Source organism: Marmota marmota, unplaced genomic scaffold (genome assembly GCF_001458135.2).
Source record: "Marmota marmota marmota unplaced genomic scaffold, marMar, whole genome shotgun sequence".
Taxonomy (NCBI): Eukaryota; Metazoa; Chordata; class Mammalia; order Rodentia; family Sciuridae; genus Marmota; species Marmota marmota.
The window spans coordinates 10651762-10671730 of NW_026000174.1; the positions used below are offsets into that span (position 1 = coordinate 10651762).

The following is a 19969-nucleotide window of genomic DNA, read 5'->3' on the forward strand; positions in this document are numbered from 1 at the left end:
ATGTAGTTGGTCCCCTTTTTTTGCTTTCATTTTCATTTTCTTTTCTTTGCTATTATCTGCTTATCTTTCTTATAATTGTTTTCCTGCCCTTCTTAAGTAGGTTTAAAAAAATTTTTTTTTAAGTGCATTCCAAGATTCCAAGTGTCAGGTTCAATTTAGACGCTTGCACTTACTGAATGTCTACTATGTCCCAGATGCTATTAGCTAATTTTACATAAAACAATTATTAAGTGAATTAATTTAGTCCATTTGCTATAAAATTTTGTAGTATGGAATATTATTCCTATTTTTACAAATTAAGCTTAAGGGGCTTGGTTAAGATCACATAGGTCCTAAGTAGCAGGGCCAGTAATCAAACCTAGATCTGTCTGATTCCAGTATGTGCTCATTCTACTGTGTCACTTTGCCTCTTAGCTAAGATATGGAATAATTTATGAAATCACTTTCTCTGCAAAGCTTCCTATATTCTTCCTGAAGGTATTTACTGTACCTGTGTGGGTGAAGTTCTACCATGGCTGCCCCTTTCCTTTTATTGTCTTAAATTACACTTTTTCTTATGGGCACTGCAATGCTTTTGTAATGTTTATGCAACTATGCTTTTTAAATTCTTTATTGCTTGTTTATAAAATTTAATTTTTATTTTTTAAAAAAATCTCAAATTTGTATCAAAATTACTATTTCTGTGAATTTTTTGTTTGAAAGTAAGTTATCAACTTGGGGCCCCATTATTCTTGAATGCTTTAGTACGTGTTTCCTATAAACAAAGACAGATTTTTACCTAACCTCAATGCAACCATCAAAATCAGGACATTAATAATGACACATTACCGCTGTCTAATCCTCAGACCCTATTCAGATGTCACCATTTGTTCCTTCATAATGTTCTATAGAAAATGATCCAATTAATAATTACATGTTGCATTTTAGTTGTCATATCTGATTAGTTTCCTTTGATTTGGAATAATGCCTGAGTCTTTCCTTGGTTTTGTGACCTTGACACTTTGAAAATTATGGGACAGTTATTTTGCGGAGCCACCTTGAATTTGTCTAATGTTTTCTCATGATTAGATTTAAATTTTCCATATTAGGCAAAAATATCACAGATATGAGGTAGTTATTATTTCATTCTATTAGGTGGTATATCAGTGGACCTTTTTTTTTGTATGTGGTGCAGAGAATTGAACCCAGTGCCTCACACATGCTAGGCAAACACTCTACCACTGAGCTACCACCCCAGCCCATGATAATGTTTTTATTTGATTGTTGGTTAATGTGGTATTTGTCAGGCTTCTTCACTGTAAATTATTTTTTCCCTTTGAAATTAATAAATATTTTGTGGGGAGGTACTTTTAAACTGTATAAATATTTTGTCATTGAACTTTCAGTTTATGTTAGTTATGGACTAATGGTTTTCTTATTCAATGGTTTGTCACCTATTACTGTCTTTGATCTTGGTTTTTAAATTTCTTAATTTGACTAGTTGGGTGCCTCTTCAAGCTGTGTATGTGTCCTTTTGACTCTTCTCTCTTTTTTGAATATTTTTTTTCTTTCTGTTATAATAAGATGTTCTAGACTCATCTCTTCTGTTTTTAAATTTATTTTTTTAGTTATATATGATAATATATATAACTAAACATGAAGTATGACTTATTCTAATTAGGATTGTCTTTTGTTTTTCTCTCTGTGGTGCTGGGAATTGAACCAAGGGCCTTACACATACTGGGTAATATTTTACCACTAAATTACATCCCCAGCCCTTCTAGGGTAATTTTTGTTTTCTCTGCTCTACCTCACATCAGCCTTTCATCTAGAAGACTTGATTCCTTTTAGTGGAGAATCATACTTAGAAACCAAGAGCTGGATGCTTGGTTTGCTCATTGCTATTGGGGTATTGCTTTTGTGTACTTTCAGTGTATAGAGTAAGAGGATACATATTTATGTTACATATACATAATTATATCTACTTATTTCTGTGTCTCTATATAATAACAATTGTCAGTTATCATTTCTACTTGTAACTCAAACCTAACTCCACAGTTTGTGATGTTCTTTTTTCCTTTCTCTAAATTTGTATCTTCCTTCCTAGACAGTATTATTGTTTTTTAAAAATATATATTTTTCAGTTGTAGTTGGACACAACACCTTTATTTATTTATTTTTTGTTTATTTTTGTGTGATGCTGAGGATCAAACCCAGGGCCTCACACTTGCTAGGCGGGTGCTCTACCTCTGAGCTACAACCCCAACCCCCAGATAGTATTATTCTTGATATGTTTACCTGTTTGATATGTCTTCCTGTTTGTTCAGAATTGTGTATTTGTTTATGGGGGTGTGTTACTTGCAAAAGGTGTTGGAAGCCCAGAAAGGTAATCATAAGAATTGCTTATTGAGTAGTATCACTAAATTTATCTGGTACTATTAGAAACCTGAGGAACTTTTCATGGGTAGAGAATATTGATACTTGTGAGTAAGAGTATAAATAGATATAAAGAAAATAGGTATTGCAGAACTTTTTATTTATTTATTTATTTATTTTTATTTTTATTTTTTATTTTATTTTATTTTATTTTTTTTAATTTTTTATTGTTGGTTGTTCAAAACATTACAAATTTCTTGACATATCATATTCCACACTTTGATTCAAGTGGGTTATGAACTCCCACCTTCACCCCATACACAGATTGCAGAATCACATCAGTTACACATCCATTGATTTACATATTGCCATACTAGTGTGCAGAACTTTTTAAATACTTGGGTTTCAAATGCTCACCTTTGAACATAGTGAGCAAAGTTTCCAAAATCATGAAATTGTTTACTTATTAGCTGGTTGCAGTGGCATGTGTCTGTAATCCCAGTGACTCAGGGGGCTGAGGCAGGAGAATCTCAAGTATGAGGTCAGCCTCAGCAACTTGGTGAGACCCTTTCTCTAAATAAAATACAAAATAGGGCTAGGGATGTGGCTCAGTGATCGAGTGCCCCTGAGTTCAATCCCCAGTACCCCACTACCCCTAGAAGAAAAAGTACTGAGATAAAGCTCAGTGGTAAAACACCCCTGGATCAGTCCCCAGTAACTGGAAAAAAGGAAGGAAGGAAGGAAGGGAGGGAGGAAGGAAGGGAAGGAGGGAAGAGAGGGAGGAAGGAAGGGAAGGAAGGAAGGAAGGAAGGAAGGAAGGAAGGAAGGAAGGAAGGAAGAAAATAATGCAGCTGTATGAGAAGTGAGAATTGGATTGAGTAAGTATAAGGAAATTTTGATTCCTGAATTAGCTTTTCCAGTAAGTAGCCCATGTTAGGGGACTAGCTCAGTGGTAGAGTCCTCGCCTAGCATGCACAAGACCATGGATTTGATCCCCAGAACTGCAGAAAAAGAAAAAAAGAATGATAGGATTAAGTGATAATGCCTAATAATGTATGAATACATGGGCTACTTACTGGAAAATAAGGAAAGTAGAAAGTCATATATAAAGCATATATAGTTTTGCAAGGTGATAACTACATGTACAGCTGCAAAAACAAGTATTTTTAGATAGTTCCTTTCACAAACAACTATCCACAAATAAAATCACTAATTTGAAATATACATAATTAATTTCTCTCTCCGTCTTTCTTCTTGCCCTACCATCCGTCTCCCTCCCTTCCTAGTAATGGAACATACAGTCTCTAGAAGAGTACTATATATGCTTTATATATGACTTTCTACTTTCCTTATTTTAGATTATAGTAACAATAGCTAATAGTCATATCATGGCTTATAATAAAGTTTTTCACATTTATGTTCCTAATTTGAGCCTCTTAATAAATCTGTATATTAAGTAAGGCAAATGAGAGAACAGTAAGATTCTGAGAGGTCCAGTGACTTGACTAAATATTCTATAGCTAGTGAGTCAACAGCTGCAACTTGAATCCAGGTCTTTTTTTTTTTAACAACAACAAAAAAACCCCTTAATATTATGGAAAATTTCAATTTATTATTCTTTCCAGTTTTGAGTATAAATCCCACAATTTGCAATATTTTTCATCTCTTCTCCCCTTTCACTTTTTGTTGTTGTCTGTTAGAGTGATTTAAAGTAAATCCCTAACATCATCATGTTATTTAAATGGCAAATACTTAATTGTGTGTCTCTAATGGTAGTATATTTTTTAATTATTATAATTATTAACAGTAACTCCTTAATATCATCTCATACCAATTTATATTAAAATTTTAAAATTTCATTAAATATGCCCTTGTTATGGTTGGTTTGATTTAGATTAGGATCCAAAAAGATCCACATATTGGTTTCAGACAGTCTCTTAAACTTCTTTTAATTTATAATAGTACTTCCTTTTTTGTTTTGGTACCAGGGATTGAACTCTGGTGCACTTGGCCACTGAGCCAAATCCAAAGCCCTTTTTTGTTGTTGTTACCAGGGATTGAGCACAGGGGAGCTTAACCACTGAGTCACATCCCTAGCCCTTTTTTCTATTTTATTTACAGCCATGGTGTCACTGAGTTGCTTAGCACCTCGTAGTTGCTGAGGTTGGCTTTGAAATCATGATCCTCCTGCCTCAGCCTTTGAGCCGCTGGGATTCTAGGCATGCGCCTCCACGCCTGGCTTCTTTTGTATTTTCTTTAAATGCTATGGGTATATTGAAGAAACTGGGTCATTTGTCTTGTGGAATAGTTTACATTCTGAATTCCTTTTGATGTCATGAAAGTGTTGACAGCAGAAACCCCTATAGATTGGTTTCTCAGTCCTTTTGGTCAGAACTCCATTAGTCTTAGAAATCTTCCTTGCTTTCTAGCATAAGTTGTCCTGTGTTCTTCTTACTTATTTTTTGCCCTAGTCTCAAAACTAGCTATGTCTCTAAGGAACTCTGTAAACCTAGGGTGTTTTCTTTTTTTGGTACCAGGGATTGAACTCAGGGGCACTGAACCACTGAGCCACATCCTCAGCCCTATTTTGTATTTTATTTAGAGACAGGGTCTCACTGAGTCTCTTATCGTCTCACTTTTGTGGAGGCTGGCTTTGAACTTGTTATCCTCCTGTCTCAGCCTCCCCAGCCACTGGGATTACAGGTGTGCACCACTGCGCCCAGCTTAAACCCAGGTTTTAAAATTTCAAGTTCCATTCTCTTCTCCATATAAATGCCTTTCAGTCTGAGGATAATGATACGTTAGTAGGTAATGCAGTCAATTTTATGGGACAGTTGGTATATTTTGAAAAACAGAATACAAATATCAGGGTTTATCACAAGACATAGGGGTGAATATTGTTTTGTTTAGCTTCTTGTATGTATATTTTTATGTATTATGTTTTATTTTTTTAAAATATTTTTTTTTTAAAGAGAGAGAGAGAGAGAGAGAATTTCTTAATATTTATTTCTTAGTTTTCGGCGTACACAACATCTTTATTTGTATGTAGTGCTGAGGATCGAACCTGGGCCGCACGCATGCCAAGCGAGTGCGCTACCGCTTGAGCCACATCCCCAGCCCTGTATTATGTTTTAATATAATGTGAATTTCTAGCTTTGGGTCCTAGTCAGAAAAAATTTGAAAGTCTGGTATACAACTTCATTTCCTCAAATAATATTTTGTTCCTGTTACTGCCTTACAGCTTATTTTACTAGCACTGAACTAGGTATGAGAGAAGTAACTGATAATTTATTTAAAATGTTGGTGAGGAGGAGCTAGAATGAAAAATATTGACAGTACCAAGTGTTGCCAAGGATATGGCACACATGGAGGACTTATGCACCACTGGTGAAAGTGTAAATTAAAATAAGTTAACCACACTGGAAAACTGTTTGGCAGTATCTTCTTAAGCTGACTTTGTGCATTTCCTTTGGCTCAGCAATTCCACTTTAAGTATATAACTAACAGAAATGTGGCCATATGCACTAAACACCACACATAAGAATAATTATAGTAGCATTAGTTTAATACCAAAAGCTATAAATAGCTCAAATACCTATCAACAGAAAGGAATAATAGATTTTGTTGTATTTGTAAATAAAATAGTACATAGTAATGAGAATGAATGAATCATTTTAGGTGCTGTACCATGGATATATCTCACAAACATAAGTTAAGCAAAAGAAACCAGATACTATTGATTTGATCTTTTTTTTTTTTTAATATTTATTTTTCAGTTTTAGGTGGACACAGTATCTTTATTTTACATTTATGTGGTGCTGAGGATCGAACCCAGCGCCTCACATTCCATACCCATCCCCACATCCCCGGCCTTTGGTACTAGAGATTGAACACAGAGGTGCTCTATGACCAAGCTACATTTCCAACCCCTTTTTAATTTTATTTTGAGATAGGACCTCACTGAATTGCCAAGGTTGGCCTTGAACTTTGGGGTCTTCCTGTCTCAGCTCCCCGAGTAGCTAAGATTCCAGGCATGTGCCACCATGCCTTGCTGTGTTCCATTCCTTTCTTTTTTCTTTTTAAAGAGAGAGAGAGAGAGAAAGAGAGAATTTTTTAATATTTATTTTTCAGTTTTTGGCGGACACAACATCTTTGTATGTGGTGCTGAGGATCGAACCTGGGCCACATGCATGCCAGGCGAGCGCGCTACCGCTTGAGCCACATCCCCAGCCCCCATTCCTTTCTTTCTTTTTATATATTTATTTATTTTTATTTTTATCTTTTAGTTGTAGTTGGACACAATACCTTTATTTTATATATTTATTTTTATGTGGTACTGAGGATTGAACCCAGGGCCTCACACATGCTAGGCAAGTGCTCTACCGCTGAGCCACAACCCCAGCCCCAATGTGTATTCTTGTTATGTGTGTATTCTCTTTGTGAAAACCCATTGAACTCTTCACTTAAAGAGTTTTGTATATTGCTTTATGGATATTAAGAGTTTAAAAAATTTAGACATTTTTTGTCTTATTAAAATTTGATAGCAAATAAAATATAACTTAGACACAACTTTTATTTTATTTTTTATTAATTTGTTTATTTGGGTACTGGGAATTGAACCCAGGGTGTTTTACCACTGAGCTAATTCCAGCCCCTTTGCAATTTTAAATTTTGAGACAGGATCTTGATAAGTTGCTTAGGTCCTCACTAAGTTGCTCAGGCTGGCTTTGAATTTTTTATTCTTCTGCCTCAGCCTCCCAAGTCACTCAGATTAAAGTATGTACTCTGTATGTACAAGTCAAAATGCTGGCAATTGGGGATATAAAAGTTAAAAAATAAAAAATGGGATTCTTGTTTTCTAAAGTTTCATGTGTTAGAGGAATATTCAAGTAACATGATGCTAAACAGATTGGTGCGAATATATTGATCGAAATCATTCCTGAAATTGATGCAATGCTTTTTTTTCTTTCTCTTTTCTTTTTTTTTTTTAATTTGTGGTGTGTGTGTGTGTGTGTGTGTATGGGGGGGGATTGGACCCAGGGCCTCATGCATACGAGGCAAGCATCCTACCATTGAGCTACACACCCAGCCCTTATGTGTTTATTTTTAAAGATATTAATCATGTCCTTTTGTTCTCTCTTTTTATAGCACTTAACAGATACCTCTCATGGTGTAAGAAATAAGTGTTTGCAATTACTTGGCAATCTTGGCTCTTTGGAAAAAAGTATCACAAAAGATGCAGAAGGCCTAACTGCCAGAGATGTCCAGAAGATTATAGGGGATTATTTCAATGACCAAGATCCACGTGTCAGAACAGCAGCAATAAAAGCCATGGTAAATTTGATTATTATTGAAACTAATCGGGGGATGGTTTTCATTATGTTTGTTTTTAGTTTTTGCCCAGGGCTTTGTGAATGCGAGGCAAGCACTCTACCTCTGAGCTATACCTCTTACTTCTTCCTTAGCTGTTTTGTCATTATTTCAGTTTCCTAGTACTCCCTTGGAATATTCCATGGATTAATTTTTTTAAATGCTTGAGTGCTTATGCTAAAAAATCTTGGACTATGTTTAAATAAAATCTTGGACTATCTTATAAGACTGATTTTGCCTGAAAGGAACTATATTACTCTTATATAATGTGGGAAAATATATGAGATTGTGTGGAGACATTGGAAATATTGATCTTTCCACAAATACTTAAAAAATACTTAAATACAAATACTTAAACTGTCTTTTTTTATCCAGTTGCAGCTTCATGAAAGAGGATTGAAATTACACCAAACAATTTATAATCAGGTATTTTACCTTAAATGATTTCTGTCTGAAAGGGTGAGAGGGTCATGAAACTGGGAGGGTGGCCACTCTGGTTCTCAGAGTTTGAAAACATAAGAACTTCAACTGGCTAATTGTGGCCATGCTAATTGGGATAAATGTGCAATCATATCCAAAACATACTTTTCAAGAAGAGTTTAAAAAATTTAGACATTTTTTGTCTTATTAAAATTTGATAGCAAATAAAATATAACTCAGATGCAACTTTTATTTTATTTTTTATTAGTTTGTTTATTTTGGTACTGGGAATTGAACCCAGGGTGCTTTATTTATCACTGAGCTACATTCCAGCCCCTTTTGATTTTTAAATTGGAATATATAATTGAATAATAGCACTAATACATGAAGGAGGATCTAGGAAGCTCAATATGAATACCAGAGTTCATGAAGTAAAGTATAATGTTTAGAATAAGGAAAGTGGTAGTCTTGCTGATCTCTCTTTGAGTGGGCTGTATATGAAATCAATTTTGGACACCGCACTTGATGAACTAGAATATTTCTGGAAGAGGGTGACCAAAACCATGAAATCCCATAAAAAGATCTTTCCTGAATGTAGTATTGGTAAAGAATGGTATGATCAAGTTGTGAAAAAGCTAACTGACAGCCTATATAAAGGACCTTAGCAGGTAGTATTTCTCTTGCAGAATAAGGGAATAAATCTAGTGATATACAATCTAAATCCACAGTCAGTGGTCAGATTTTTTTTGCTTACCAAGAATGCTTTTATCTCTTGGAGAAAATTATAATTAGCAAGCCTCTGTGACTGATGTGTATACCATATTTGTTCTTTCACAAGACAAAGTGGAATGGGTCCAGAATGCTTATGTAACCATCTCTTTTCCCCCTATAGGATAATTGTGGGAAGTCCAATAACTAAAGAAAACTTGGAGACTAAGGACACAGAAAAAAGATAGTCAACTGATTCAGATGTTAATGGCATAGGACTGTGTCAGTAATGTAGGCCATCAATGATGAGGACCTCAAGGGAATGAAGATAGAGTGCTGGTGGAGGATTTGAAATATAAAGTAGAGTTTGGTTCCAGAATGAGTTTGGTTTTAGTTGTGTTAAGATTGAAAGTGGGATATCCATGAAGAAAGTTCCAGGTCATAGACAGTTAAGAACATTTGGGTCAGGAGAAATTTGAGCTGGTGGTAGATACTTGGAGCCATCACTATATCTTGGGTACATGGGGATATACAGGAAATGTTAGTAGGTTGAAACAGAGGCCAGTGATGTTGTACCAAAATAAACAGAAATGTGTGCTTTGATTTTACAGATGGTGGGGGGGGGGATCCATCTTTGGTGTGTGAGCCTGTGAAAGAAGTATAGTGGGCTTCCAGCAGATTCTGCTAGGTTTGATACAATTCTAGGTATCTGTCAGTCTGTTGTTCTGCTTTCAGATATAAAGTGGCAGGACCCACAGTCCAAATATAACTAGAGCAGCTGACAGAGGCTCAGAATTCTTGGGTGGATAAATGTTCAAGAAGTTAAAACCATCCATTTTTGATTGACATCCTTACCCAGTCACCATATCTTCATTTTAAAATAGTTTGAACATCACCTAGGAGGACACAGAACTGATAGACTTTTGGAATCTTTCTTTTCAGGCCTGTAAATTGCTCTCTGATGACTATGAACAAGTACGCAGTGCTGCAGTCCAGCTTATCTGGGTTATCAGTCAGCTCTATCCTGAAAGGTCAGTGTGAGTGTAAGCTGACTTCTGTTTGTTTATTGCTAAGCCATTTTCTCTCCTTTCACCAAGCATAAAGCTACCTCCAGGAAAAGAATGTTGGTTAGAATTCTGGAAGGCAGTGTGGAAGGGATCAAGCACAGGCCCTGCAAATCAGGATGCTTGGTCCTGTGTTTCAATCTCTGCCGTAAACTTTCTGTGTTTCTTGGGAAAGATACTTCACCTTTTTGGGTCCCAATCGGTCTTCTTAACTGTAATTGAAGAGACTGAACTCTCAAGTGTCTTAGCTTTTTTGGGGGCAGCAGTGGGGGGGTGTTAGTCACTAATATTGTTTGAGATCCATTTAATTTAGTTTTTGTTTGGGCCAAATGCCAACTAAGGTACCAGGTGTGTGTTGAGAATAATGATCACTAGTTTGGTGTTTTCTTGGTTAAAAGTATTTTCACAGAGGTTAAATTGTTGATTTACTCTGAGGTCTATTGTATTGTAGTAGTACCATTATAGGAGATAATAAATGGCTACAAAATACTCTGTAGTGTTTTTCATTTCTTCTTTCTTTTTTCTCTGTGTATGTGTCTTGGGGGTGGGGGTGATGGTTCTGGGGATTGAACACAAAACCGTACCATGCTAGGCATGTGTTCTACAACTGAGTTATACTACCAACCCCAGGTTCTTGGTTTCTTCATGAATCTTTGAACCTTTGGTAGGTTACACACTTTTATTTATGACACTGAAAATTTGCAGTGCAGTAGGAGGGTTGGTTTATACTTCCAATTAGACTTGTTTAAGTTGAAATGTGTTTCATCATTCTAGGATTTGAACTGTATTGCTCAATTATCATTCCCTGTGTATCAGTTTTCATTGGTCATTCTTAGTTTATTGAACTTGCAGTCTTGGGCTCATGTTCATGTGTTTTTTTCTACTTTTCTTTTAATCTAGCATTGTCCCAATCCCTTCTTCTAACGAAGAAATTCGTTTAGTTGATGATGCATTTGGAAAAATTTGTCACATGGTCAGTGATGGCTCCTGGGTGGTTCGTGTTCAAGCTGCAAAGCTATTGGTAAGCTGCACTTTTTTCCCCCCTGTTTGGGATTGAATCCATGGATACTTTATCAGCTGAGATATATCCTCAGTGCTTTTATTATTTTCTTTAGGGAGAGGGTTTCCCAAAGTTGCCCAGACTGGCCTTGAAATTGAGATCCTCCACCTTAGTCTCCAGAGTAGTTGAAATTATAGGCATGTACTACTTAACTCTGCTTGATTAAAATACACTTTCTTTAGCAAACACATTGCCTGTTAAGTCTTTTTTAATATGTATGTATGTATGGTACTGGAGATTGAACACCGGGGTGCTCTACCTCTGAGCTACATTCCTGGCCATTTTTATTTTTTATTTTGAGACAGGGTCTTTTGCTAAATTGTTTAAGCTGACCTCCAACTTGTGATCCCTTTGCCTAAGCCTCCCAAGTAGCTGAGATTTATAGGCGTGTCCCACCATGCCCGGCTCCTACTACGTTTTCATAAACATTTTCAGAAACTATAGATAGGGACAGGTGTGGGTCATTTTTAGAAACCTCAGAATTTCTTATTATAGAAATACATAGCTTACTTTCTTATAGATAAGTAGTCTTCTTTAGAATTAGAAAGATCTCACAGATAATACTATTTAACCTTGTTAGCATACAAGATAGCCAAGGCCTAGAGACAGAGGAAATTAATAAAAATAGTTGCCTCTGTTTATTAAGCACCTGTTATGGCCTAAATATTTTCAAGGCTGCCCTTTACATTTCTTTTCTCATTTACTCTTCATAGCAACCCTGCAAGATAGATATTATTATTCCTTTTTCTCAGATGGGAAAATTGACACACTGAGAAGTTAAGTAAATCATCCAGTTTACACAAACAGAAAATTATATAGTGGGATTCAGATCCTAATGTTCTTTTAGCTTGGCTCTTTCCTATTCATAGCACGTTTTTATTTGTTTGTTTGTTTTTATTTTTGTGGTTCTGGGGATTTAACTCAGGGATGTTTTACCACTGAACTCTGAGACCCCTTGTTTATTTTTATTTTGAGACAGAATCTCACTAAGTTGCCAAGGCTGGTGTCTAATATGAGATACTCTTGCCTCAGCCTCCCGAGTCACTGGGTCACTGGGATAATAGGCATGTGCCACTGTGCCTGGCCATAGCACATTTGTTTAAACAATAACAACAACAAAACTTTTTAGGGTAGAGATATCCTTTTTTTTTTGGTACTGGGATAGAACTATCTTTAGAGTATTGGCCTGATAATTAGCTTATCTTTGTTACATTGGATATGTCCCTTGATTTTAGTCTCAGTATCTTCACTGTTAAATGGGGCTTTAATATCTCTCATTTTTGCCTCACAGGTTGTCACGATGCTCAAATGGGATACTTTCGTTTTGGGGCGGGTATCAGGGATTGAACCCAGGAGCACTCAACCACTGAGCCACATCCTCAGCCCTATTTTGTATTTTATTTAGAGACAGGGTCTCACTGAGTTGCTTAGTACCTCATTTTTGCTGAGGCTGGCTTTGAATTCATGATCATCCTGCCTCAGCCTCCTGAGCCACTGGGATTATAGGCGTGCACCACTATGCGTGGCTCAAATGGGATACTTTCTAAGAAAAGGTTTGTAAATTGTAAAGTACTATGTGAACTTGGTAGGGATTGTAGTATATACATATATATGAGTATATATAAGTATTTGTATGTCATAGCAAGAAAATCTGAGGTTCTTTTTATACACTTCTCCTTTGGCTACTAGCATTGCCACTATTGATGAGATTGTTGGCTGAATTATTTGGATCTGACTGCCCTAGGCACAGATCCAGTGATTGCTATAGTATTGTGGTCAGTATTTATTGGAGTAAGTACTGAAACTTATGTGAAGCATTTTCATGGAATAATAAAGAATAAATATGGGTAATTTCAGAATTTCCTACCAATGGATTATATTACTTGTTTATAATTAAATGGAGTTAAGCTAATAGTGATTCTGTTTTGGATTCAAATTTGGTTTTGGTTTATGAGTGTTTTTATTTTATATTTTGGAACTAGGGATTGAACCCAGAGTTTTGTGTATATCATACTTGTACTCTACTACTGAATTATATCCCTGGCATGATTTTTTAAAAAATATTTGTTTTTTAGTTGTAGTTGGACACAATACCTTTATTTTATTAATTTATATGTGGTGCTGAGGATTGAACCTAGGGCCCCACACGTGCTAGGCAGGCACTCTACTGCTGAGCCACAACCCCAGTCCATGTTTTAAAATTATGAAATAGTCCAATCATTCATCAAGTCCTTTTATTTAACAATTACTGATCATCATCATCTACAATGAACTTGTCTTTGAGTGGAGGGAATATTTATTTATTTATTTAGGTACTGGAGGTTGAATCTAGGCACACTTTACCAATGAACTACTAAGTCCCAGTCCTTTTTTTTAAAATATTTTTTGTAGTTGTAGATGGACAGAATGTCTTTATTTTATTTATCTTTATGTGGTGCTGAGGATGAAACCCAGTGCCTCACTCATGCTAGGCAACCACTCTGCTGCAGAGCTACAGCCCCAGCCCCCAGTCCTTTTTATTATTTGTTTTGAAGTAGGGTCTTGCTGATTTGCTGAGGGTCTCACTAAATTTCCGAGACTGGCCTTGAATTTTTTATCCTTCTGCCTCAGCCTTCTGAGTCACTGGGATTACAGGCATGCAGCACCTTGGCCCCATGATGGAGGGAATATGTTTTAGAGGAATAATTTAATGATATATCTTGAGTAGGTAGTTTTGAAAAACAATTATTAAAGCAGGATCATTGACAATGTTGTTCTGTACCTGCAAAGGATTTAAAATCTATTCCTATAAAGATGTATGAATAATGAATGGTATAGTGAAAGGATTTCTATTTGGATGATTCTTAAACTTGAGTCAGGTGCTTTATGTTTAATGATTTTAAATATGAAAAGTTTCATATTATATAAGTAATTATGTTTGTATTCAGAAGTAATTAATAGGGCTGGGGTATAGCTCAGTGGTAGAGTGCTTCCTCTGAGTTTGATTCCTAGTATCATTAATCAATAACTTAATTTTTCTAATAATATTATAGAGTTTCTAGCTTACTAAACTAGACTCTTAAGTCATACGTATACACATACACACACACACACACTTATATGGAAGCACACATACCTATACGCATGTATACATAACCTCATATACATACTATTTGTAAGTAATTTTTTAATCCTTTTAAATTCTTTGGTTGATATTATGTTATTCATTTTATAGATAATAAGACTAAGATTTATCCAGGTGTGGTGACATATGCCTATAATTACAACGATTTGGGAGACTAACACAGGAGGATCCAAGTTTGAAGCCAGTCTTAGCAACTTAGTGAAACCTTCAACAATTTAGAGAGATGCTATCTCAAAATTAAAAAAAAAAAAAAAAGGAAAGAAAACTAGGGATGTAGCTCAGTGCTAGAGCACTCCTGGGTTTAATCCCCAGTACCAAAAAAAGGAAGGGAAATTCAAAACCATGTGAACTATGTGAAAGAGAATGGCTTTTAGTTGTTGTTGTTGTTGTTTTTTATAACTGCCTGAAGGGGACAAAAAAAAAAACTTAATTTCTAAATAAGCAGATCCATGGAACTATTTAGAGTATAGTCACTACTTTGAAATTAAGCCTAGTATTGACATTCTATCTAGGATGTGGTCTTCAGTTCAATGATTTCTTATGATGTTCAGTTTCTCTTAGTCAAAAGGATTAATTGGTATTTGCAAACTCCCAAAAGTCTTTGAACTTTTGGATCTTAAAATGTTATAACATTTTAAGATTGTGATTTGTTGGTTTTTATGCCTGAGAGTCTGCCAAGGATTGGCCTTTCCTGAGGCAAATGCAGATATTCTGCTTAGTGGCAGTTTAATGACTGATGCACTAATCTATCTCAGTTGTTTTTCGGTTTCTTTTTTAATTAACTAATTAGATAGAAGCTAGAAGCTTTATGTGGTAGTCAGCTTTTTGTAGTAGTGACTAAAATACCTGACGTGAAAATGTAAAGGAGGAAAGATTTTTTGGCTCATGGTTTCAGAGATTTTAATCCATGGTTGACTGGCTCCATTGCTTTGGATGAGGTGAAGCAGAACATTATGGCAGAAGGACATTGTAGATGAAAGCTGTCCCACTCATGACAGCTGGGAAGCAGGGAGGAGATGAGGGGGTGGGGTGGAGTGGGGGATGAAGGTGTACACGTACTTCTAGGGCACAGCCCTAGTGACATACTTCCTACAACTAGGATCCACCTCCTACAGTTTCCATCACATCCCAACAATCCATTCAAATTATTAATCCATCAAATGAATTGATCCACCAATGAGATTAGAGTCCTCATGATCTAATGATTTCTTCTTTTTTTTTTAAGTTGTAGATGGACACAATACCTTTATTTTATTTGTTTTTATTTTTTTATGTGGTGCTGGGGATCAAATCTAGTGCTTCATGCATGCTAGGCAAGTGCTCTATCACTGAGTGACAACCCTGGCCTCCTAATAATTTCTTAAAAGCCCCATCTCTGAACATTGCATCATTGATGGCCATGTCATCAATACATGACACATAAGGGGACAGACCAGATCCAAACCATAACATTTTAAAACTAGAATAAAGAAAGGGTGCATACACGGATTTATGTTTTTTATACTAATAAAGTATAAGTTTTGCTCTGAAAACCTGTTTGATACTGGTTTATTAAATATCTCGTTTCAGAGACAGTTTATTAAGTTGTCCAGTGAATTACTTTCTTAGCATTTTAAATTATTTAATTAAATTATCTAAGGCAAGCTAGGTAGAGTGCTTGCCTAGCATGTGAGGGGCACTGGGTTTGCTTTTCAGCACTGCATATAAGAAAGTGAAATAAAGGCCATGTAAAACTAAAAAAAATATTTAAAAAAACTATCTAATTAACTAATTAGTACTGGAGATTGAACCCAGGGAAGTTTTACCCCTGAGTTACATTCCTGGTTCATTTTCTTTAGTCTCAAAATAAAAAAAATAAGAATTTTTATTTTGAGATGGGGTCTCTCTAGGTTGCTATAGCTAGCCTTGACCTTGAGATCCTCCTGCCTCAGCCTCCCGATTTGCTGAGATTATATAGATTATACTTGGATAGTGTTGCAATTTTAATTTGTTAAGCATATTAGTTATACATCTTACCTGATTCTTTTTGTTTTGGTTAAAATAGACAAGAATATGGATGCTTTTCTAATTGGTGCATGTTTTGATGAATTTATTATCTTTTTGACCCAAACCTGCACCTCTTGTATTTTCTTGAAGGATGGTATCTTCTACTAAGATCTGGAATAGAGAAATTTGTGAGTTATTTTTCTTTGTTCTTTATCCATTGAGTCATCAGCTCATATCAGTTCTGCCTCCTGGACATCACCTGAATCCGTCCATTCTCCATTTCTGCTTGGCCCATGCTAATTTAGGTGTCACTATTTTTTAAGTGGATTCCTATGTATATGGCTCTTGGCATTTGTGGATTCAGATGGAAAGCTTTGTGACACTTAAAATTAACTTCAAGTGATATATAATTTTTTGATGTCTTCTGTATTGTGGGGAGAGAGCTCAGCTGAGGCAGTCAAAGAGTCATTGGAAACTATGGATGGACTAACTTACTGCATAATCATTCAGTCCTTTGTTCTTTGTGAGGAAGAAATGCTTCTTGAAAAGCCAACTACTGATAATGGTGGGATAATTAAAGAGAAAGTTAGGGGAGCTGGGGTTGTGGCTCAGTGTAGAGTGGTAGCCTAGCATGGGTGAGGCACTGGATTCAATCCTCAGCACTACATAAAAAACAACTAAGTAAAAACAAGTTTAAAAAAAGAGAGAGAAAGTTAGGAGACCATAAAAATTAATGTTTCTTACTCATACGATTGATGTTTGAATAAAAATGTTTAGGTCTGACATTAGTACAGATCTATGTAGCAAACAACTAGGTTGTGATAAAAAGTCATTTTGAGGGCTGGGCTTGTGGCTCAGTGTAGAGTGCTTGCCTAGCATGGGTGAGGCACTGGGTTCGATCCTTAGCACCACATAAAAAACAAATAAATAAAAAATAAAGGTTAAATAAAAAAAAAGTTAATCTGAAACTACTTTAGTCAAAAATAGTAAAATTGTTCTTATAGAGTCAGAGGAAAGGGTCTGTTTGATATTCACAAAGAACATGTAATTTTCTATGAAAATGTGGTTGGAGAAAAGATCTATGCCTGTGTAAGCATTTTCATGTTTTTATACATGGAAATTGGAAAATGTCTCAGATATATGCCTTAGGAGATGTCTATGACCTGCTTTATATAGCCTTTGGGGTGGGGGGCAGTACTGAGGATTGAACTCAGGACTCCTTATATTACTAGGCAAGTAAGTGCTCTAACACTGAGCTACACCCCTAACCCTTTTTCAAAAATTTTAAGATGGGGTCTCATTGAATTGCCCAGGCTGGCCTCAAACTTGTGCTTGTCCTGCCTCAGATTCCTGAGCCTCTGGGATTGCAGGCATGTGCCACCGTGCCCGGTTTATAGCTTCTTGAACTGATCTCTCTGCTTCCATTTTGATTCCTTCTGATCCATTAGCCACATTGCTGCAAGATGCACTTTATGAAGTATAAATCCATGCTCTCCCTTACTCCAAATAAGCAATTTATCTTATTTCTCAGCCTCAATTTCTCACCTTTAAATGGGGATAATATCTGGGAGTGGTGGCACACACCTGTAATCCCAGCAGCTTGGGAGGCTGAGGCAAGAGGATCTTGAGTTCAAAGTCAGTCTCAGGAAGTTAGTGAGACTCTATGCAACTCAGCAAGACCCTGTCTCTAAAATATAAAAAAGGGCTGGGGATGTGACTCAGTGGTTGAGCATCCCTGGGTTTAATCCCTGGTACCAAAAAAAAAAAAGGGTAATAAAGGTACATTCTTCATGGGCTTATTAGGAGGGATAAATTTTAAAAATATAAGTAAAATATTTTGCATATGGTTGACTTCATTAAGTGTTTAATGGAGATTATAATTATTTTTCATGTAAGGTAACTCCTTCCTCCTAGCAAACAAGACTTTATAATCTGATCTCTACCTATCTGTCCTGTCCCATTCATAAAACCATTGAATGTTTCCCACATGGCATTCTCTTGTACATCATGCATTTGTACTGTGATATCTGATTTCCCAAACATCTCTCTTCCTGCCTCCACTCCCTACTGCTTGTTGTCTCAATTCCCATAGCATCCTTTATAAATGTGTATTGTAGGATTTCATACCATAAGGCAGTTATCTTTTTGCTTGTCGGTTTCCCTCATTGTTTGCCAGCTCACTGTTTATAGTGTTGGTGTCTTTTATTTTTGTATTCCTGGTCCTGGTAGCTATAGGTATATAATTGAATCATTGCTAAATAAATGTTTGTTTTATTGATTGAGTAAATGAATGAATGAACAAATGAATGGAAAGAATGGAATAAAAGGAATGAAGAAACAGGAAACAGTAGTAGTTAAGGCAAAGAGTTGTACAGTCTGAGTTCATATATCAGTTCAGGTATTTACTCTCTTTGTGACAGAGAATGTATTACTTAATGTTTTTGGTGCTTTTTTCCCCCTCCATATATAAAAGAGGACTAATAATAGTATTTACTTCACAGGATTGTAATGAGGATTAAATGAGTTAAGATATGAATAAAGCTTTGAGACATATAGTAAGCTCTGTGCATATGTGAGCTGCAGCAGTTGATACTATTACTATTACTTTTATTGTCTTCCAGATGATTTAGAACCCATAGGCATCTTTACTATCTTTATACATTTAAGTTGAATGCAAATTTTGAATATTAAGCTAATGTTCAAATAATAAAAGTTGTTTAATATGCTCTGGATTCTTTCCTTTTACAGGGCTCTATGGAGCAAGTCAGTTCTCATTTCTTGGAGCAGACCCTTGACAAGAAACTGATGTCAGATCTCAGGGTAACTTGAATTGTTTGTTGTTTCTGAATATCTGTGAATGATATCAATGTAGCAATATGCAGAGTTGTGTTGCTTTAATTTAGCAACCCATGCAGTTGTTAAAATGTAGTAGGGTTGGACTGGGACTGGCTTAGTGGTGACGCACTCGCCTGGCATGTGTGAGGCACTGGGTTTGATTCTCAGCACCACATATAAATAAATAAAATAAAGATCTATCAACAACTAAGAAAAAAAATTTTTTTAAATGTAGTAGGGTTACTAGATTATATTTTAATTTAAAATCTGAGCAATTTGAACCAAATTACAAGCTACTTCATTAATTTGTTATCATAATTAGGAAATACTATATGCTGATTGTGTTTTTTTTTAAATAACATTTTTAAAAAAATATTTTTTTAGTTATACATTGACACAATATATTTTGTTTATTTATTTTTATGTGGTGCTGAGGATCGAACCCAGGGTCTCTCACGTGCAAGGTGAGCGCTCTACCACTGAGCCACAACCCCAGCCCTCTGTAAGATAAATTCTTTAAAGAGCTGGCAGTGTAGCTTAGTTGGTAGAGTGCCTCACATGCACCCTGGGTTCAATCCCCAGCACCACCAAAAAAAAAAAAAAAAGATAAATTAAATTAGATAAATTTAAAAAGATAAATTAAAATGATTATATAGTTGATATTTGTGCTTTGTTAGTAGAGTTGGTAGAGTACTTATCTTGCATGCACAAGACAAGTACTTTTTTTTCCATTTTTTTTCCCCAATATGGTTTTGTTTGTTTTGTTTCTTTTGGGTACTGGGATTGAACTCAGGGGCATTCAACCACTGGGCCACATCCCCAGCCCTGTTTTGTATTTTATTTGGAGACAGGGTCGCATTCTTTGCTTAGCACTTTGCTTTTACTGAGGCTGGCTTTGAACTCTCTATCATCCTGCCTTAGCCTTCTGAGTCACTGGGATTACAGTCACACATCATGATGCCCTGTTTCCATATGGTTTTCTTGAAGGGCATGATTCTTTTCTTGGGGGGGGGGGGCAGCAGTACTGGAGGTTGAACCCAGGTGTGT

The 19969-nt window shown here is 35.9% G+C and overlaps 1 protein-coding gene across 2 annotated transcripts in view; it reads left to right on the forward strand.

The window, feature by feature from the left end:
- Ints4 (integrator complex subunit 4) overlaps positions 1–19969 on the forward strand; it is a 102981-nt gene that overhangs the window by 22785 nt on the left and 60227 nt on the right. For both annotated transcript variants that reach the window (XM_015477371.2, XM_015477372.2), the window contains 5 exons: positions 7504–7689; positions 8101–8151; positions 9796–9884; positions 10818–10938; positions 18836–18907. In XM_015477371.2, coding sequence (XP_015332857.1) covers positions 7504–7689; positions 8101–8151; positions 9796–9884; positions 10818–10938; positions 18836–18907 — 519 coding nt within the window. The remainder of the gene's footprint in view (positions 1–7503; positions 7690–8100; positions 8152–9795; positions 9885–10817; positions 10939–18835; positions 18908–19969) is intronic.